Source organism: Corythoichthys intestinalis, chromosome 17 (genome assembly GCF_030265065.1).
Source record: "Corythoichthys intestinalis isolate RoL2023-P3 chromosome 17, ASM3026506v1, whole genome shotgun sequence".
Classification (NCBI taxonomy): Eukaryota; Metazoa; Chordata; class Actinopteri; order Syngnathiformes; family Syngnathidae; genus Corythoichthys; species Corythoichthys intestinalis.
Genome location: NC_080411.1, coordinates 17,278,692 through 17,297,059, shown reverse-complemented (window position 1 = coordinate 17,297,059; position 18,368 = coordinate 17,278,692). Strand labels below are relative to the sequence as shown.

General features: G+C 38.6%; 1 protein-coding gene across 1 annotated transcript in view; it reads right to left on the bottom strand.

The window, feature by feature from the left end:
* LOC130905111 (electrogenic sodium bicarbonate cotransporter 1-like) overlaps nucleotides 1-13,223 on the bottom strand; it is an 82,241-nt gene extending 69,018 nt beyond the window's left edge. The window contains exons 1-3 of the mRNA XM_057818145.1: nucleotides 12,928-13,223; nucleotides 4,819-4,892; nucleotides 3,355-3,531 (exon numbers count right to left, since the gene is read on the bottom strand). Of these exons, the coding sequence (XP_057674128.1) occupies nucleotides 3,355-3,531; nucleotides 4,819-4,892; nucleotides 12,928-12,944 (268 nt within the window). The 5' untranslated portion in view covers nucleotides 12,945-13,223. The remainder of the gene's footprint in view (nucleotides 1-3,354; nucleotides 3,532-4,818; nucleotides 4,893-12,927) is intronic.
* Between the last annotated feature and the right edge of the window lie 5,145 nt (nucleotides 13,224-18,368).

Sequence of the window (18,368 nt, the reverse complement as noted above, 5' to 3'; positions counted from 1 at the left end):
CTTTATAAGGGCTAAAAACTAATAAAATTACCCAAAAATACTATGGCATTGCCAAAAGACAAAACAAACACTTCCTGTATATTCATTCAAATTTCTTGCTTTTGGAGATGCTATCAAGATACATGGCAACGACTGTCAGATCTCTTATCAAAACGTCAACATGTCATTTCCCATAAAAAGACGCTTTAAAAAGTACACACACACACACACACACACAAAAAAATAGAATCTTGTCAATCTCAGATTAACACCGGTGTCATTGCACTAATCTTCACAAAGACGGACCCCATCTGGCATACTCTGACGCACTTCTTATTGTGATATTATTGGTCCGTTTTTTTCAAGTCTGAGTAGGACCATTCATCCCACGGGGTTGTTCTGCCTGACAGGCACATTGTAGCTCATTCATCCCGTATATACAGAATCACGTGCTTAGTACATTTTGACATTGGCACCGTAAAACTGGAGATTTAAGCACTACTGCACTTGGCTCGCTTTTGTGTGCTCAGTCACATCAACCCTGTCAAAATTGAATTGACATCTAGCGCAGTCAATGGCAGCTAATGAATTCACAAAGAATTGAGCCAAAAAATGCCCGACAAAAACAACAGGATGTGACCTAGAAATGCACCAAAATCAACAGGAAGTGACCAATGAAGAGGAAGTGGACTGGAAATGCCCTAAAATCAACAAAAAATTATCCAAAACGGACAAGAACTGACACAGAGATACCTCAAAATGTACAGAAGGTGACCAGTAAGTAGCCTAGCCTACACTGAGATACCCAAAAATGTACAAGAAGTGACCTGTCAGCACCTTAAAATGACAAAGAATCGATCCAAAATAACTCTTTGGCTTCCACTGACATTGATAGCCATCCAATTGTCTTAAATTGGGAAGACTGTCTGTGAATGGTCATATTTCAGCGCTGTTGTATTACCTGCTCTATGCTTCCTGCGCCAAAATAAAAGCATGCATTACAAAACAAAAGTCAACATTGTAAAAAAAAAAAATTTGAATAAATAAATAATACACCTGGAGACAAAATTGAGAGGTTACTAGTTAGCACAGAGCCCTAAGCCAGTTAGCGATTATGCTATCCAGTGTCACATTTGTATAGTGTTTTGGAGAATCATATTAGCACTTGAGTTATGGTTAGATAGTAAAGTTGTCTCATTTCCTTACACAAAGAAACCAAACAACTTAAACCCATTCATATAACATTTTATTTTTCATGTCTCATTTTAACACAAACTCCCATTCAAACTGTAAATTGTCATACAAGAGAGTACAAGAGCTTTGAAATTGGATTAGGATTGTATTTGTGACAACTGTTTGATAAAGAAAAGTGTTTCATTACAGTCTGCCTCCTCCTTGTTCGATTTTGTTGTTTAGTTTGTTGAATTAAAAAAAGAAGTCATTGAGACAATTTATATGAGCGCTTGCCCACAAGAAAAAAAACAGTAAATCAGCAGAATTTTTTTATTTGAATGAACTTTTGTCTGATTTGTGTACTGAGAAATTCTTTTTTGTTTTATACTCAGAACCATTATTAAAACTAGGGTTGTTCCGATCATGTTTTTTTGCCCCGATCCGATCCCGATCGTTTTAGTTTGAGTATCTGCCGATCCCGATATTTCCCCATCCGATTGCTTTTTTTTGTGCTCCCGATTCAATTCCAATCATTCCCGATAATTTTTCCCGATTATATACATTTTGGCAATACATTAAGAAAAAAATGAATAAAACTCGGACGAATATATACATTCAACATACAGTACTTAAGTACTGTATTTGTTTATTATGACAATAAATCCTCAAGATGGCATTTACATTATTAACATTCTTTCGGTGAGAGGGATCCACGGATAGAAAGACTTGTAATTCCCAAAGGATACATGTGACTTTGTATATTGTGACTAAATATTGCCATCTAGTGTATTTGTTGAGCTTTCAGTAAATGCATGATGGGAAGTGCAAACATGACTGTGCGTAGTGGTACCAATTGATATATCTTCTCTGCGCTGGGAAATAACATAGGGTGCTAAGAAAAAGATCAATTCCTACCTTTCTTCCCCACATTGCTTCCCACGATATTTCTAATCGTAGGGAGAGGGATTGTAAGGCTTTAGCCAATTAAAAAAAGGCTCCAAAGGCTGCCAAATTTCACTCTACTCATTTTCCGCTGTCTTTTAGCCCTATATATATATATATATATATATATATATATATATATATATATAGGTAAAACAGCGCCAATACAGATTGAACGCGACAATGCGTGAGTGAGCCGTGCAGCGCATGCGTTAATTGCGTTAAATATTTTAACATGATAAATTTTAGAATAAATTAATTACCGCCGTTAACGGGATAAATTTGATAACCCTACCTTAAGCCTAAACTAAAGACTCTGGATGAGTGTAACATATTATGTCTGTAACGTTAAATACAATTAGAAAACGATTTAATTTTAAAAAATATATATTAAAAAAAGGCATGTCCGATATTTTTTTGCCGATTCCGATACTTTGAAAATGACGTGATCGGACCCGATCGATCGGGACAGCTCTAATTAAAACCTTTAAGAAGTTTTATGTATGTAGAACAGTACAGTTGTATACTACAGTTAAGTCAGGAAGCTGTAATAAAATATTATTTTTGAAGGAATTAGTCATTCATTTTGTCTTCATTGTTATTTACAACATGCCTAAAACAACTTCAAGTGAAATTGTGAAGGTACTATTTGAAAAAAGTGACATTTAGCTGATTAATCGTTTAATTAATCGATTATGTAAATAATCGTTAGTTGCAGCCGTATCACTAACATGCTAAAAAAGGCAGCAAAGATGCCACCCCCCAAAAAATAAGTGTGTGTCTGCTGGGTTAGGGCCAGTTGGGACGTGGGGGATAGACATCCAATCCATTTTGGACTGGATGCCCCAGTCCAAATAGATTCGACGTCTAAAGCTGTCAATGGCAGCCCGTGAGTTAACATACGTGGCCAAAAACAAATTAGTTAACTCACAAATTTAGACCTAATTGCCATGAGTGTTGTCCTTCGAACCAAAATAAGTTTGACACCCCTGATATGTAGGGGTAGGTAGAAATACTCTTAGGGGGGGTTGTCTATTGTTACAGGGTACAAATACAAAGACAACGTGTCCGTTTTCTCCTGAGTATTCCCTTTTCCGACCTTGGACGTCAAAGGCTAGATCATCTCATGCCTTCATAAGATTATAACGTAAGATTATCTTCATCTCTGAGGTGTGTTAAGAGTGGATTTGCTCTGATAGTATGCGCTTAATCACCATGTCAAAGATTGAATAGGGGACAAAGAACTGAGAAAGAACTCACTGAGCGGCTTGAGGAGACTGGAGCTGGTGTCGTCCACATTTTCACCATCTGACTTGTATCCCTCGCCGCTGTGCTCGGGGCGTTCCCGTCGCTCTTTGTGGCTGGACTTGCGGCGGTGGCGTCTGCGCCGGTGGTAGCTTTTAGGTACATGGACGCCGATATACACTGTATGGTGACCTGCCAAACAACACAAGTTGAAGGGAAAAAAACTACTACATATACATACTATATTATATACATACTACACCTACATATTAGATGTATGGGAAGCCATACATCTAATATGTAGGTGGACAAACTGTGGCCCACTGCGCAGTTTTTAATGGGCCGCTGCAAAACGATGACAATATCATAAAAAATGGTCAGCACAAGCTGCTTGAGTTCAGCCTACATTACTTTGCACGTCTCAGATTTAACACTAGATAGAGGTAAGTGCTTAAACAGTGCCTCTCCTTTAGCTGAGGGGTCGAAATCTGACATGTTGAAATCAATGTATGATACTGTAGACTTTCAGTACTTTGTTTTACACAAATACAATAATCCAATGTGATAAATGGAGCCATTTTCTTTTGACTTTTTTGCAGTCACTGGACATTTTCTTTTATCATACATCTAGTATGAAACGTACTGTATAACTACATAAATGTTCTGTAAAGCTTGGTTCAGTAGTTGAAAAATATGGCGGAAAACACAGACGAGACTGAAAAAGCAGTTTCTGCTCTTGCACTCCTCTCTAAAAGAAACTGCTGTATTTTAATCCAAAACAACTGTTGTTTTTTGATAGAGCAATATGTGTATATGCTGCCATAGCAGATTCATGACGCATTAAGCCCCCGAACAATTTTTAATTTGTCCATTTTACCCTGGAAACCCCCGTTTACAGACGTCGCGCAACCGCTTTTGTTTCAACCCAGCCATAAAACGAAGGTAATTAATCACATTTATTATTCAAGATGTCTGTCATTTTTAGCTAAGAATCATTCATTGATGTCTAATATTTTTGTGTTTGTTTGTTTGTTTTTTAAACGGCTTTAAAAATTTATTCACTCGCATATTTTAAAGTTTTAAACAAATGACATCACAATGAAAAAAGGTGTCTGTACAAAAGTCACAGATACAGTGGGGAGAACAAGTATTTGATACACTGCCACCATTGGCAGTGTATCAAATACTTGTTCTCCCCACTGCATGTACTTTATAACTATCGCGTAATTGTAGTTTTTTGTTACGGTCGCATTTTCTCTGATATTTTAGATGATAAATGATTGATTCAAAGAAAAATTGAAAAAAAAAACCCGTTTAAAAGGGTAAATATATGAAAAAGAAAATCTTGATCACTCCTTGATGTCTGCGATTTCTGCATCATGACCCTAGTTAAATTACAGTGTTTCACCCATAAAATTCCCATTTTATTTTGTGGTCTAATACACAGCGGAAGCTTGTTTTTTCACAGCGAACGCTCACCTTCTACTTCCTCTTCGTCGCACACGTGCTTGACGCAAGAAGCTCCTCGGTCAAGAACGGCCTCGTCCTCCACTCTGGAAAACACACACACACAAAAAAAACTTGGTATGTGCAAAGTTCTACCTAAACTGTATTGTCCAGCTGTTAAAAAAAAAAAAAAATCATTGTCTAAAAGAAAAAAAAAATAAAAACATTGAATTGTTGTCGCTATGGTTGTTAATGGCAGTCGATGAGTTAAGGATCCACAAAATTGCTTAATTTTCTTTTTTTTAGTATTATTACCTAATGTAAATTATGATATATAAACAACAATAGTGAATATAAAATTCTAATATGGAAACTATTTAAGTGTCCTAATTACGATCATATTAGTTAAATACAAAAGAAAAATACAAATCCTAATTTACTCATAATTATTTCATTCAAGTTTTGTATTTAAATATAAAAAAAAAGAACTGATGCAAAATAGAACTCAATATACATAAAAATAAAATATGAAACAAAAATTTGAAATGAAATAAAAAGAAATAACTTAAAGATATATACAGACCAAACAAAAAACAACAAGCAAGCGAAGACAAATTGATGGCAACAATACAAAAAAAAAAATAATATTTTAAAATGTGAAAATAAACAAATGAAATTGAACAAAATGAATAGCTAGATATGGGTGATTTATTTCCAAATTATTTAAAAATAATTAAACAAAAGAAAAAAAGCTATAAATATTCACTTAAAATAAACAGATTTTGCATTTTTTAAATAATATATATGAATCAAATAGCTGCAAGGTCCAAATAAAAGATGCAAAAAACAAATATGAAATAATTAGACAAAATAATAGAATAGTGCAAAGTTTTGATTTCATCTTGATCTACTTCAAATAATAAAATTTAAAAAAAATAAATAAATCAATTGAAATGATTGGGCACTCCATGAATGTGACTAACTTTACAGTCGTAAAGTGGACTTGCAATGACGTTTATAGGCTTATAAACAAAGTCAGGAAGGAGACAGTGTGTCCCTTTACGCTGACACACATCCCCTCTCCTAGGAACTACAGGACTGGACCCTCAGGTCCAGCAGAAGGCTCAGGTTGCAGACTTAAGAAAAGTGCAAAGTTCTAGTGCGGGACCTGTCGGAGCGCATATGGAAAAACCCGCAAATGGAAAAAAACACATAACATGGAAATAAACAGGCATGAAGAGAGTCCACTCTTCTATTTCGCACGCATGCAGGCACAAAGCAGATAAGATCCAACGAGAGTGCACAAAACTTCCTTCGGTCTTATCTTAACACTGTGTGACCTCTTGTCAAATAATAATCATTTTCTCATGGATGAGAGGTGGCATGACACAGACAACCGGCGCAACCAGTCGCATGATATGCTAGTAGCATACGCTTTTGACAAAGTGATAACAAGTAGTAGAATTGTCTGGCATTAAAAAACTTGCAGAGTAAAAAAGCTCGGCTTTTTAAAATGTATTTGAGTATAAACTCCAATCCAATTTCACTGGTGGGCTGGCAGTGATGGTAAAACAATGTAACGTGATACAGTGGGATAAATAAGTATTTAGTCAACCACTAATTGTGCAAGTTCTCCCACTTGAAAATATTAGAGAGGCCTGTAATTGTCAACATGGGGAAACCGCAACCGTAAGAGACAGAATGTGGGGGAAAAAAACCCAGAGAATCACATTGTTTGACTTTTAAAGAATTTATTTGCAAATCATGGTGGAAAATAAGTATTTGGTCAATACCAAAAGTTCATCTCAATACTTTGTTATGTACCCTTTGTTGGCAATAACGGAGGCCAAATGTTTTCTGTAACTCTTCACAAGCTTTTCACACACTGTTGCTGGTATTTTGGCCCATTTCTCCATGCAGATCTCCTCTAGAGCAGTGATGTTTTGGGGCTGTCGTTGGGCAACACGGACTTTCAACTCCCTCCACAGATTTTCTATGGGGTTGAGATCTGAAGACTGGCTAGGCCACTCCAGGACCTTGAAATGCTTCTTACGAAGCCACTCCTTTGTTGCCCTGGCTGTGTGTTTGGGATCATTGTCATGCTGAAAGACCCAGCCACGTCTCATCTTCAATGCCCTTGCTGATGGAAGGAGATTTTCACTCAAAATCTCTCGATACATGGCCCCATTCGTTCTTTACTTTACACAGATCAGTCGTTCTGGTCCCTTTGCAGAAAAACAGCCACAAAGCATGATGTTTCCACCCCCATGCTTCACAGTGGGTATGGTGTTCTCCGGATGCAATTCAGTATTCTTTCTCTTCCAAACATGAGAACCTGTGTTTCTACCAAAAAGTTCTATTTTAGTTTCATCTGACCATAACACATTCTCCCAGTCCTCTTCTGGATCATCCAAATGCTCTCTAGCGAACCGCAGGCGGGCCTGGATGTGTACTTTCTTCAGCAGAGAGACGCGTCTGTCAGTGCAGGATTTTAGTCCCTGGCGGCGCATTGTCTTACTGATAGTAGCTTTTGTTACTGTGGTCCCAGCTCTCTGTAGGTCATTCACTAGGTGCCCCCGTGTGGTTCTGGGATTTTTGCTCACCGTTCTTGTTATCATTTTGACGCCACGGGGTGAGGAAGGAGTTGAAAGTCAGTGTTGCCCAACGACAGCCCCAAAACATCACTGCTCTAGTGGACATCTGCATGGAGGAATGGGCCAAAATACCAGCAACAGTGTGTAAAAAGCTTGTGAAGAGTTATAGAAAACGTTTGGCCTCTGTTATTGCCAACAAAGGGTACATAACAAAGTATTGAGATGAACTTTTGGTATTGACCAAAGACTTATTTTCCACCATGATTTGCAAATAAATTCTTCAAAAGTCAAACAATGTGATTTCCTGTTTTTTTTCTTCTCCACATTCTGTCTCTCATGGTTGAGGTTTACCCATGTTGACGATTACAGGCCTCGGTAATATTTTCAAGTGGGAGAACTTGCACAATTAGTGGTTGACTAAATACTTATTTATCCCACTGTATAAGGTCTTAATTTCATCAATAAATTGTTTTGGTATGAGTGCTGGTTGTTTCTTACCATTGCTGGTATATTGTCCGTCACTGTTGTTGGCATAGTTATTGTTGCCATTTATAGTTTGTTGGTTGTTGGTTTTACTTTCATTTACCATGTTGGTATGTTTTTTGTTTGGGTGTTACCTGTAGTAACTTCATCACAAGGGACAAAATTTGTTACAAAAATGGTTATGTGCAAAACTGTTTGGACTGATTTTTTGGTTGCCTACATTTTTGGAAGGAAGTAGCAAGAATTTTTTTTGTTCTTAATTAGATGAGGATAAGGGTGTGATTAAATAAGTTTTCTTCTTCCCACTCCTTTTCAGGCACGTAGTTGATATTGCAATGTTACTTAGTTTTGCTGCTCTTTTTTGTTACATGATTATATGAGCTGTATATATTTGCTGTCTTGACAAGGAATCATGGCCTGAAATAAACGAATAAAATGAAATGGAAAGGCAGTGCTTCTCAATTATTTTCAGTTAACCCCAGGAAGATGTGAACGTTTCGCGCCCACCCAACTCTCTGGCGCGACTGCAAAGAGCATCATTCATTCATTCATTCGTTTTCCGAGCCGCTCATCCTCACTAGGGTCACCGGGGTGCTGGAGCCAATCCCAGCTAACTATGGGCAGTAGGCGGGGTACACCCTAAATCAATTGCCAGCCAATCGCAGGGCACAAGGAGACGAACAACAATTTCACACACACTCATACCTAGTGCCAATTTAGAGTGTCCGATCAGCCTACCATGCATGTTTTTGGGATGTGGGGGTGAAACCGGAGTACCCGGAGAAAACCCACGAAGGTAAGGGGAAAATATGCAAACTCCTCACAGAAGCCAGAGCCTGGGATTGAACAGTTGATCTCAGAACTATGTGGCTGACGTGTTAACCACTCTGCCACTGTGCCGCAAAGAGTATCATTTTGTCATTAAAATTATTATTATAATGAGATACTCCTGCATAACATTGTGTCCTTTTTTTATATTAAAGGAAACAAAGTTATATAGACTTACAATAAAGTATACTTTATTAACATTGTTTGGTTTGTAACAGACACTCAAGGTAGATTTTTGGACCATTTAATACTGAAAAATAAAATAAATAATAATAAATTCAGATTGATTAGCAACATTCACTCATGAGGACAAGATGCCAAACAATTTGACCGAAAAAAACAAAAATGAATACACCAAAAACTAGACAGTTTTCATTTTTGCTGCAGGCAGTATCGGCTCATTTGCTATGATGTTTTCCACTGAGCAACTTGATATGCCACCTTATACGATGTTAAAAATGCTCACTGATTTACTGATGTAACACTAAAGAACCGGGTTGATTGTTGGCAATATTTGGCACTTTTTCGCTGAAAAAAAAAATCAAGTGGCTTATCGCTATGATTGGGGTCTAATGTTTTTATGTGACGTCTTAATTGATTTGGGTTCTTGCTGTCCGCTGCAAACATTTTTAGACACAGTAAACAGACTGCTCTTTTCTCATCTTCCACTGTATTAAAATTCAAAGCCAAAAGCTACATACGCTTCATCATATTTCCTCGTCTTATGTCTTCATTTCTCCAGTGCGCTTTGCTGTGTTCTCTTGTTTGGTTAAAATAACACTCTGAAAATGAGAGCGCCACTGCCACATTACACTTAATCCAGTACGGCAAAAAAGTAAGTTTCTCGAGGTCACATGCCCGTCCGCTAGCCCAAGCCTCTGCTCGCAAGTCCCAACAATTTTAGTGTCCATGAATACACAAAATGTGTATCCGATCCTAATTTTAATTTGAATACTTGGGGAGTTATTTGTACATGAAAATGTAGCCACTGTCTCAATTGGGCTGAACCTGGAATAATCAAATTTCGTTGCACTTGTGACAAAGCTGATCTGATCTAAAGTCAATGTAATCTAATCTTATGTATAAATGGAATACTACATCTGTGTGTGTCTGCATATGTGTGTGTTCATTCCCTATGGACTCTGAAACTGTTGAAAATGTTCAAATAATATTTGATGACAGCAGTATTAAAAAATTATACAAGAAAAATAAAAAGAACAACAATACATATAGGTCTCTAAATAATAATGAAATCATTTTTCTAATGCGCCCTTTGCCCGTTTTATTGTTTCCTGTGATGCGGTAATTTCACCACAGTCTCTAATCTCACTCCCCCCTCCGCAGACCAGCAAGCTACCTGAAGGTGTTATTTTTAGCTTCCGCAATTGAGCGACGTTACGGTGAAGACGTCAGGAAAAGACAACAGCCCTGCAGGTCGCATTTAAGAAAGAAGAAGAGAGAAGAGGATCATAGTATTCAGCCATCTGTGGGTTCGCGTCAGTTAAATTTACTCCCTCTCCCATTTTAGAGAAAGTTGGACAAAGTGTATGGGGGACTAAAATTGTTTCTTGATTTTTATGTGATATGAAGCACTTTTACATCGTATCAAATTGTGCTATTCAAATAAATTTGCCTTGCCTAAAAGGGCCAAGGTTAATTAAATAAATACAGCTTTAAATATGCAATTAAGAATTTCATAGTTCTATGCTAGGGGGACTAAAAGTGCCATGGATTGAAACATTTGTTATTAAATGTGTCGTTAATTCATTAAAATGGCAATTACGTTCATGCAAAAAATATTCAATTTCATTTTTTTAATTATATTATTTAAATCATTATTATTGGATGTGTAGTTGCAGTGCTTAATGATTTTATTTTTTTAACCTCACCCGTAAGTTAGTGGCTGGATCCGAACACCTGATTAAGCCAGATACAGTAGGCTGCTAATCTTAGGCGCTATTATGGTTATGTCATGCTGGTTTCACAATCAACACCCATGTGACTAATATAATGTAACATCCCATTTTCATCTCTTTGTAGTAACCTCACCCGTAAGTTAGTGGCTGGATTCGAACACCTGATTAGCCAGGTACAGTAGGCTGCTAAAGCTAGGCGCTATTATGGTTATGTCATGCTGGTTTCACAATCAACACCCATTTGACTAATATAATGTGACATCCCATTTTCTTCCCTTTGTAGATGCTCTTCTGAAATAATTTCCTCCCACCTCTGTACATCCCCGGCCATCTTTTACAGCCACCTTATCCACATTAGCACCAAGTCAAGCCAGCCAAGTCCAGTACCTTCCCACCAAGGGCGTAGTCGAATAATTTTCTCTATCTTGTTTTGAGTGTTAAATAAACATTTGTCTTAATTTTAAGACCACTCAACATTGTATGTCTAAATGAATTAAATTTAACTGTAAAAACTTCTTAGCGTATAACAAAAAGAAATAAAATGGAACCTTCCTTCAGGTAAAACACTTTTGTCCACAAGCACAGCCAAACTTAACAAGAAATTAAAGTTTCTTTGTCCTGCTCTAAGACTACATAAATTAAATAAAAATGAAAATTGAGGAGAAGAGGGTAAACCTCAGTTAACTACATTTCTCAAAGTTAATTAACAATAACAGTAGAAAACACATACAGGATTATATTTCTCTCAAAGCATCTTCCTACTCAAGTTCAGGAAATTCACACAGATTAATGTCATGCTAACTCTGATGCAGGTCGGACTTTCAGTAACAAAATTAGTGGTGTTTTCCCCACCTACAAACAAAAAATATATATTTTCAAACCCAAAAAAATCAAAAAAAGAAAATTTTCAATCATAGAAAAAAAGTTTTTGATTGCGAAAAAATATTTGAGGCTCAAATATTTGCATTTGATCACTTAATTTTTAATTTAAAAAGTTTTCTTTGATTTTAGCAATCCTATTTGTTTTTGGGCCATATTATGGGTAGGATATTTGTGTCTAAATCATTCTATCCCCAAAAAAGTTGCTTCAATCCCCCCAAAATATTTTCAAACAAATAAAAAAAAAAATCATTTGAAAAATAAAATTGCCCTCCCCAAATTTTTTTTTTTAAATAATATGCAAAGCAAATGACCGTCTAAGGTGCTAGTCACATGATCTGTTCGAAAAATAATTTTGACCCATTATGTAAACATCTTTTGTTCATTTCATTCATTTTTGTTGTTTGCTTTAATGCTTTACAACTTTTATACATATATGGGAAAGTCAATTACATGCAATGACACTTTTCGGCCACCAGGGGGGTCCTGGCCCCCTGCACCCTCTTTAAACTCCGCTTATGTGAAAATAGCTTAAATAATATGCAAAGCAAATGACCGTCTAAGGTGCTAGTCACATGATCTGTTCGAAAAAATAATTTTGACCCATTATAAAAACATCTTTTTTTTTGTTCATTTCATTCATTTTTGTTGTTTGCTTTAATGCTTTACAACTTTTATACATATATAGGAAAGTCAATTACATGCAATGACACTTTTCGGCCACCAGGGGGGTCCTGGCCCCCCTGCACCCCCTTTAAACTCTGCTTATGTGAAAATAGCTAGTGGGGGGGGCAGCAAATATGTTGCCTTGTGTACCAAATTGGTCAGGAACAGCCCTGCGCCGGGCCATACTGCTAGTGTAGAATAAAGAGGAAAAACGTAACGACTGTAGTGTAGCTCAAACATTGCGGCGTAAAGTAACGCTTGACTTCGCATATCTACTCAAGTAAAAGTACAAAAAAAATTATAATAATACCCCACCCACCCCCTCAAAAAGTTACGCAATATAACAGCGCAAATGTATTGCGTTACTATCCACCTCTGGCTACTAATGGGGCCAAAGTGTACCAGTTGACAACCGCGTGCTTCTAGTGACATTACAGAAATCCACATCTATCAGTTATAGTACTGCACACACTGTTTTTAAAAGAACACACAATGAACAGTTTGTGAGGAGGCAACACGTGGTTGAAACTGACAGAAGCCCTCCCCAACTTCTCTGACGGGAGAGCGCGCGAGCGTGCTCCTGTCGCTCGTGCGCGCTTAACGCCCCCCCCCCCCCCCCAACTCCCCACCCCGCCTTAATGGACGCTGACAGCTCATCGCAAACCCGATTAGCGGCTCCTTTAAACCCATGTCAACATTATTAACATGTATATCGCTTTGAAAAATGAAAAAGTTGTAGGATAGTCAACTTTTCGCGAAAGTTTTGCTGGACTTACTTTTTCTCTGAACTCATGCTCGCGTCTTTCTTCTTCTAGTTTCGGTGGAGGCGGACGACGAGCAGATGTGTAGCCGAGCGGCAGTGCCTGCGAGGCGGCTTGAGGTGCGCGTCCAAAAGAGCCAGGAGCTTGGCGGTGCGGGATGGATCGGTCTCACAGGTGGCGTTCAGGTATCATCGCGGTCGGTCGGCGGAGGACAAAGCAGGAGAGTGGGGGGAAAAAAGTATCGTCCGCGTGTTCTCGGTACCGCTGGTGTCTCCTTTGCACATTTAAGTGTCATCCCTCCTCCTTAGTGACGTCGGTCCGATGGGGGCGGAGCCCAAGTCACTCCCCCACCTTGACACGCACACACAAACACACCTCTGTCAACGAGGTACTCCAGATAGGACTATTTTTAACATTGGTTGCCGTGACGGCGCTAGACGTCCAATCCCTTCTGACAATCCAAAAGGAATTGGACGTCTAGCGCCGTCAATGACACTGTAAATTGAGCATTCACAGCAAGTCCTGTCATTATTGATGTTAAATGAATGGGACCTCTATTGTTGTCAATGAAAATACTGTATATGAAGAATAAACAACTTTAGTGTTTTACTTGGGGCTGTAACCAGTGTGTATTTATTCATTTTAATTATTAATCAATTTTGTTCAGAGTAACAATGTATTACTTTATATATTTATCATTAGAAAAAAGCCATCATTCACTCCTCTCCTTCTTCCCCCATTCGGGCTATTACAATACATACAGTACATACAGTGGGGCTAATAAGTATTTAGTCAACCATTAATTGTGCAAGTTCTCCCACTTAAAAATATTAGAGAGGCCTGTAATTGTCAACATGGGTAAACCGCAACCATGAGAGACCGAATGTGGGGAAGAAAAAAAAACAGAAATCACATTGTTTGATTTTTAAAGAATTTATTTGCAAATCATGGTGGAAAATAAGTATTTGGTCGATACCAAAAGTTCATCTCATTACTTTGTTATGTACCCTTTGTTGGCAATAATGGAGGCCAAACATTTTCTGTAACTCTTCACAAGCTTTTCACACACTGTTGCTTGTATTTTGGCCCATTCCTCAATGCAGATCTCCTCTAGAGCAGTATTGTTTTGGGGCTGTGGTTGGGCAACACGGACTTTCAACTCCCTCCACAGATTTTCTATGGGGTTGAGACCTGGAGACTGGCTAGGCCACTCCAGGACCTTGAAATGCTTCTTGCGAAGCCACTCCTTTGTTGCCCTGGCTGTGTGTTTGGGATCATTGCCATGCTGAAAGACCCAGCCACGTCTCATCTTCAATGCCCTTGCTGATGGAAGGAGATTTTCACTCAAAATCTCTCGATACATGCCCCCATTCATTCTTTCCTTTACACAGATCAGTCGTCCTGGTCCCTTTGCAGAAAAACAGCCCCAAAGCATTATGTTTCCACCCCCATGCTTCACAGTGGGTATGGTGCAAGTCAGTATTCTTTTTCCCCCAAACAAGAGAACCTGTGTTTCTACCAAAAAGTTCTATTTTGGTTTCATCTGACCATAACACATTCTCCCAGTCCTCTTCTGGATCATCCAAATGCTATCTTGCGAACCGCAGACGGGCCTGGATGTGTACTTTCTTCAGCAGGGGGACACGTCTGGCATGATGGAATGATGTATCACACATGCATATCGGACAATTTTGAAAGTTGGCTAAATTGGGGGTCTCAGAACGGAACTTCAAGTCACCTGAGTGTTTTCCGCCATATATATATATATATATATATAGCAACAGAAGCCCAATAAGGAGGAGGACCCTGAGGAGCTATCATGGATGGACAAGCCCCTGCATGGTGTGTACCACCGACAAATCGAGGAGGTAGCTGACATGGGAAAAACATACCAGTGGCTGGAAAAGGCCGGACTGAAAGACAACACGGAGGCACTGATCATGCCAGCACAAGAACAGGCCCTTAACACAAGAGCAATAGAGGCTGGGGTCTATCACACTAGACAGGACCCCAGGTGCAGGCTATGCAAAGAGGCCCCTGAGACAGTCCAGCACATCACAGCAGGGTGTAAGATGCTAGCTGGCAAGGCATACATGGAACGACATAACCAGGTAGCAGGCATAGTGTACAGGAACATCTGTGCCGAGTACGGACTGGAGACCCCGGAGTGAAGGTAAGCGACACCTCCGAAGGTGGTCGAGAACAACCGAGCCTAGATCCTGTGGGACTTCCAGATCCAGACAGACAAACTGGTGATGGCCAACCAGCCTGACATAGTGGTGGTGGATAAACATCAGAAGACAGCAGTAGTGATCGATGTAGCAATCCCAAGCGATAGCAACATCAGGAAAAAAGAACATGAAAAGCTGGAGAAATATCAAGGGTTGAAGGAAGAGTTGGAGAAAATGTGGGGAGTGAAGGCAAGAGTGGTGCCAGTAGTGATCGGGATACTAGGGGCAGTAACCCCCAAGCTGGGTGCATGGCTCCAACAGATACCAGGAACAACGTCCGACGTCTCCATTCAGAAGAGCGCAATCCTAGGGATAGCTAAGATCCTGCGCAGGACCCTCAAGCTCCCAGGCCTCTGGTAGAGGACCCGAGCTTAAAAGGAGAGACCATACCGCCCGGGTGGGCGAGACGATGATATATATATATATATATATATACACATTCATATGTACATATGTACAACCCCTTGCAAAAAGTACTCACTCAGACATTTTGTTATGTAGGACATACTCAGATAAAAAGCTTGAAAAAAAAAAAAAAAAATACATTTTATTTGTAGAGCGCGTTTACCAATGCTCAAAGACTATTTACAGATGAAACAAAAACAGCAAACAACGGGAACAGAACAAAACAATAAAGAAAATAATTATAAGTTAAAAGCTAGTTTAAAAAGGTGACTTTTTAACAGTTTTTTGAATGTGGGGAGGTCTGAACAGGTACGGATGGGTTTATGGAGTGAGTTCCAAATGGAGGGGGCAGCAACGAAGTAGGCTCTGTCCCCCCAAGTTCGGTGTGTTCTTTGTTGGGGCGGTGCGAGGATGTTTCCATTGGAAGAGCGGAGATGAAGGGAGGGGGTGTGGGGACAGAGAAGGTCTGTGAGGTAGGGAGGGGCCAAGTTATTGAGTGCTTTGTAAGTGACAAGGATGATTTTGAACTGAATCCTATATGAATTAGGAAGCCAGTGAAGTTTGTGGAGGATGGGGGTAATTTGGTTCCTATACGGGGTCCGGTGAGAAGGCATGCAGCGGTGTTTTGGGTATATTGTAGTTTATTGATGAGTTTGGATAATATATAATGAATATAAATAAGGAAATAATGAATTAGTTCAAAAGTGCAACTCTTTAGGATTCAGAAACACTAAAAGAAATTAATAAAAAACATTGTGGTGGTCAGTAAATGTTATTTTATAGAGCAAGTGCAAGGAAATAAATATAGAATCACTCCATTCTGAGGAAAAAAATATGGAATCACTGCATTTTGAGGAGAAAATACAGACACACCGAGTCAATTTCCTTTCCTTAATTGGGCCCCTGCCTCAGATTAGATCTGCTCGTTAGTCAGCAGTTAAAAACAGGGCAGTTACCACACCTTGGAGGGCTGCTGGACCAAGTGGATTCACAAGAATCAATGCTCCAACAAGAGAGATGTCTCTTGAGACCAAGGAGAGGATTATCAAACTTCTTGAAGAAGGTAACGATACACGTATAGTTTCCAAAGATGTGGGCTGTTCACAGTCAGCTAGATCAAAAATCTGGACCATGTACAAACAGGATGGCAAGTTTGTTAAAGTTAAGCGTACTGGTAGACATCCAAACATTATGACAAACAACTAAAGGCCATATGTCCTGAAAACAGAAGATGTACAACAAGACAAATGAAGAAGAAATGGGAGGGAGGTGGAGTCAAGTATGTGACAGAACTGTGCAAAACTGCCTAAAGGAAATGGGATTTTCATACAGGAAAGCTAAAAGGAAACCATCATTGACACTTAAACAGAAAAGAACAATCCTGCAATGGGATAATGAGAGGCAATCATGGACTGAATGGCTGGATGAAGGTTATTTTGAGTGATGAGTCAAGAATCTGGAGTGGACAAGGTGATGATGCTGGAACTTTTGTTTGGTGCCGTTCCAGTGAGATTTACAAAGATGACTGCCTGAAGAAAACCTCAAAATTCCCATTCTCATTAAATCTTCAATAAATGCACAAGTTTACATTGAAATTTTAGACAGCTTTCTTATCCCTTCAATTGAAAATATGTTTGGTGATAATGAAATCATTTTCCCAGATGACAATCCATCATGCCACAGAGGTAAAACTTTTAAAGCATTCCTTGGAGAAAGACTCATTCAGTCAATGTCATGGCCTGCAAATAGCCCAGATCTTAACCCTATTGAAAACATGTGGTGGAAATGGAAAAAAATGGTCCACAGAAAGGCTCCGACTTGCAAGGATGATCTGCCAACTGCAATCAAAGAGAGTTGGCACCAAATTGATGAAGAATACTTGTCAAGTCCATGCCTCAGAGACTGCAAACTGTCATAAAAGCCAGAGGTGGTGCAACTAAATACTAGGGATGTTTTTTTAATTGTTTTTTTTTTTTTTTTTGTCTGTTTTTAATGATTTTATATTTTTTTCCCTCAGAATTGAGTGATTCTATATTCATTTCTCTGCACTTGCGCTATAAAAGTTACATTTACTGACCACCACAATGCTTTTTTTCCATGTCTTTTAGTGTTTCTGAATGCCAAGGAGTTGCACTTTTGAACTTATTATTTTTTTCAAGCATTTTATCTGAGTTTGTTCTATGTCTGAGTGAGTGCTCGTCCGAGACATTGCAATAATTTCCATTTTTTTATGAACAAAAACAGTCACTTGCCCTTCAAAGGGTGCAAAGTCTTAAGTGTGAAGTGAAACATTGAATTTGACGTCTAGCGCCGTCAATGGTGATAGAGTTTGACAGTTGATTCCAAGAAATCGGGAGCATTTTGCAACGCATTAATCGTGTTTTCAAAGGGTTCTATTGGATCGTGCAGTGATAAATACATTTACATTTCGGGTCAATTAAATGTTTAAGAAATTGAAATTTGAAAATGTATTATTTTGTTAGGGTTGGTTGTGCAAAAATCACTGTTTGAATTAAAACATAATGGTTTTAAACCAGTTATGATGTTTCAAACGTAAATTGCAAAAATGTTGCCAGATCCAGCGCCATCTGCTGGATTTGATGTTTCATCAAATACACATTTTACACTTGAAATATCTTGTTTGTTGCCCATTGAAGATGTTGTACCTGTTGAAATGCTAAAATAGAATTAAAAGCTTCCTAAATACTTGTGGGAACTTTTCACACCTCATAGTTAAAAGTCCCAATTTGGACTTGCGTTTGAAGAAAAAAAAAACTGCATTTAATTTACTACCCCCCTTTTTAAAATAAACCTCTAATT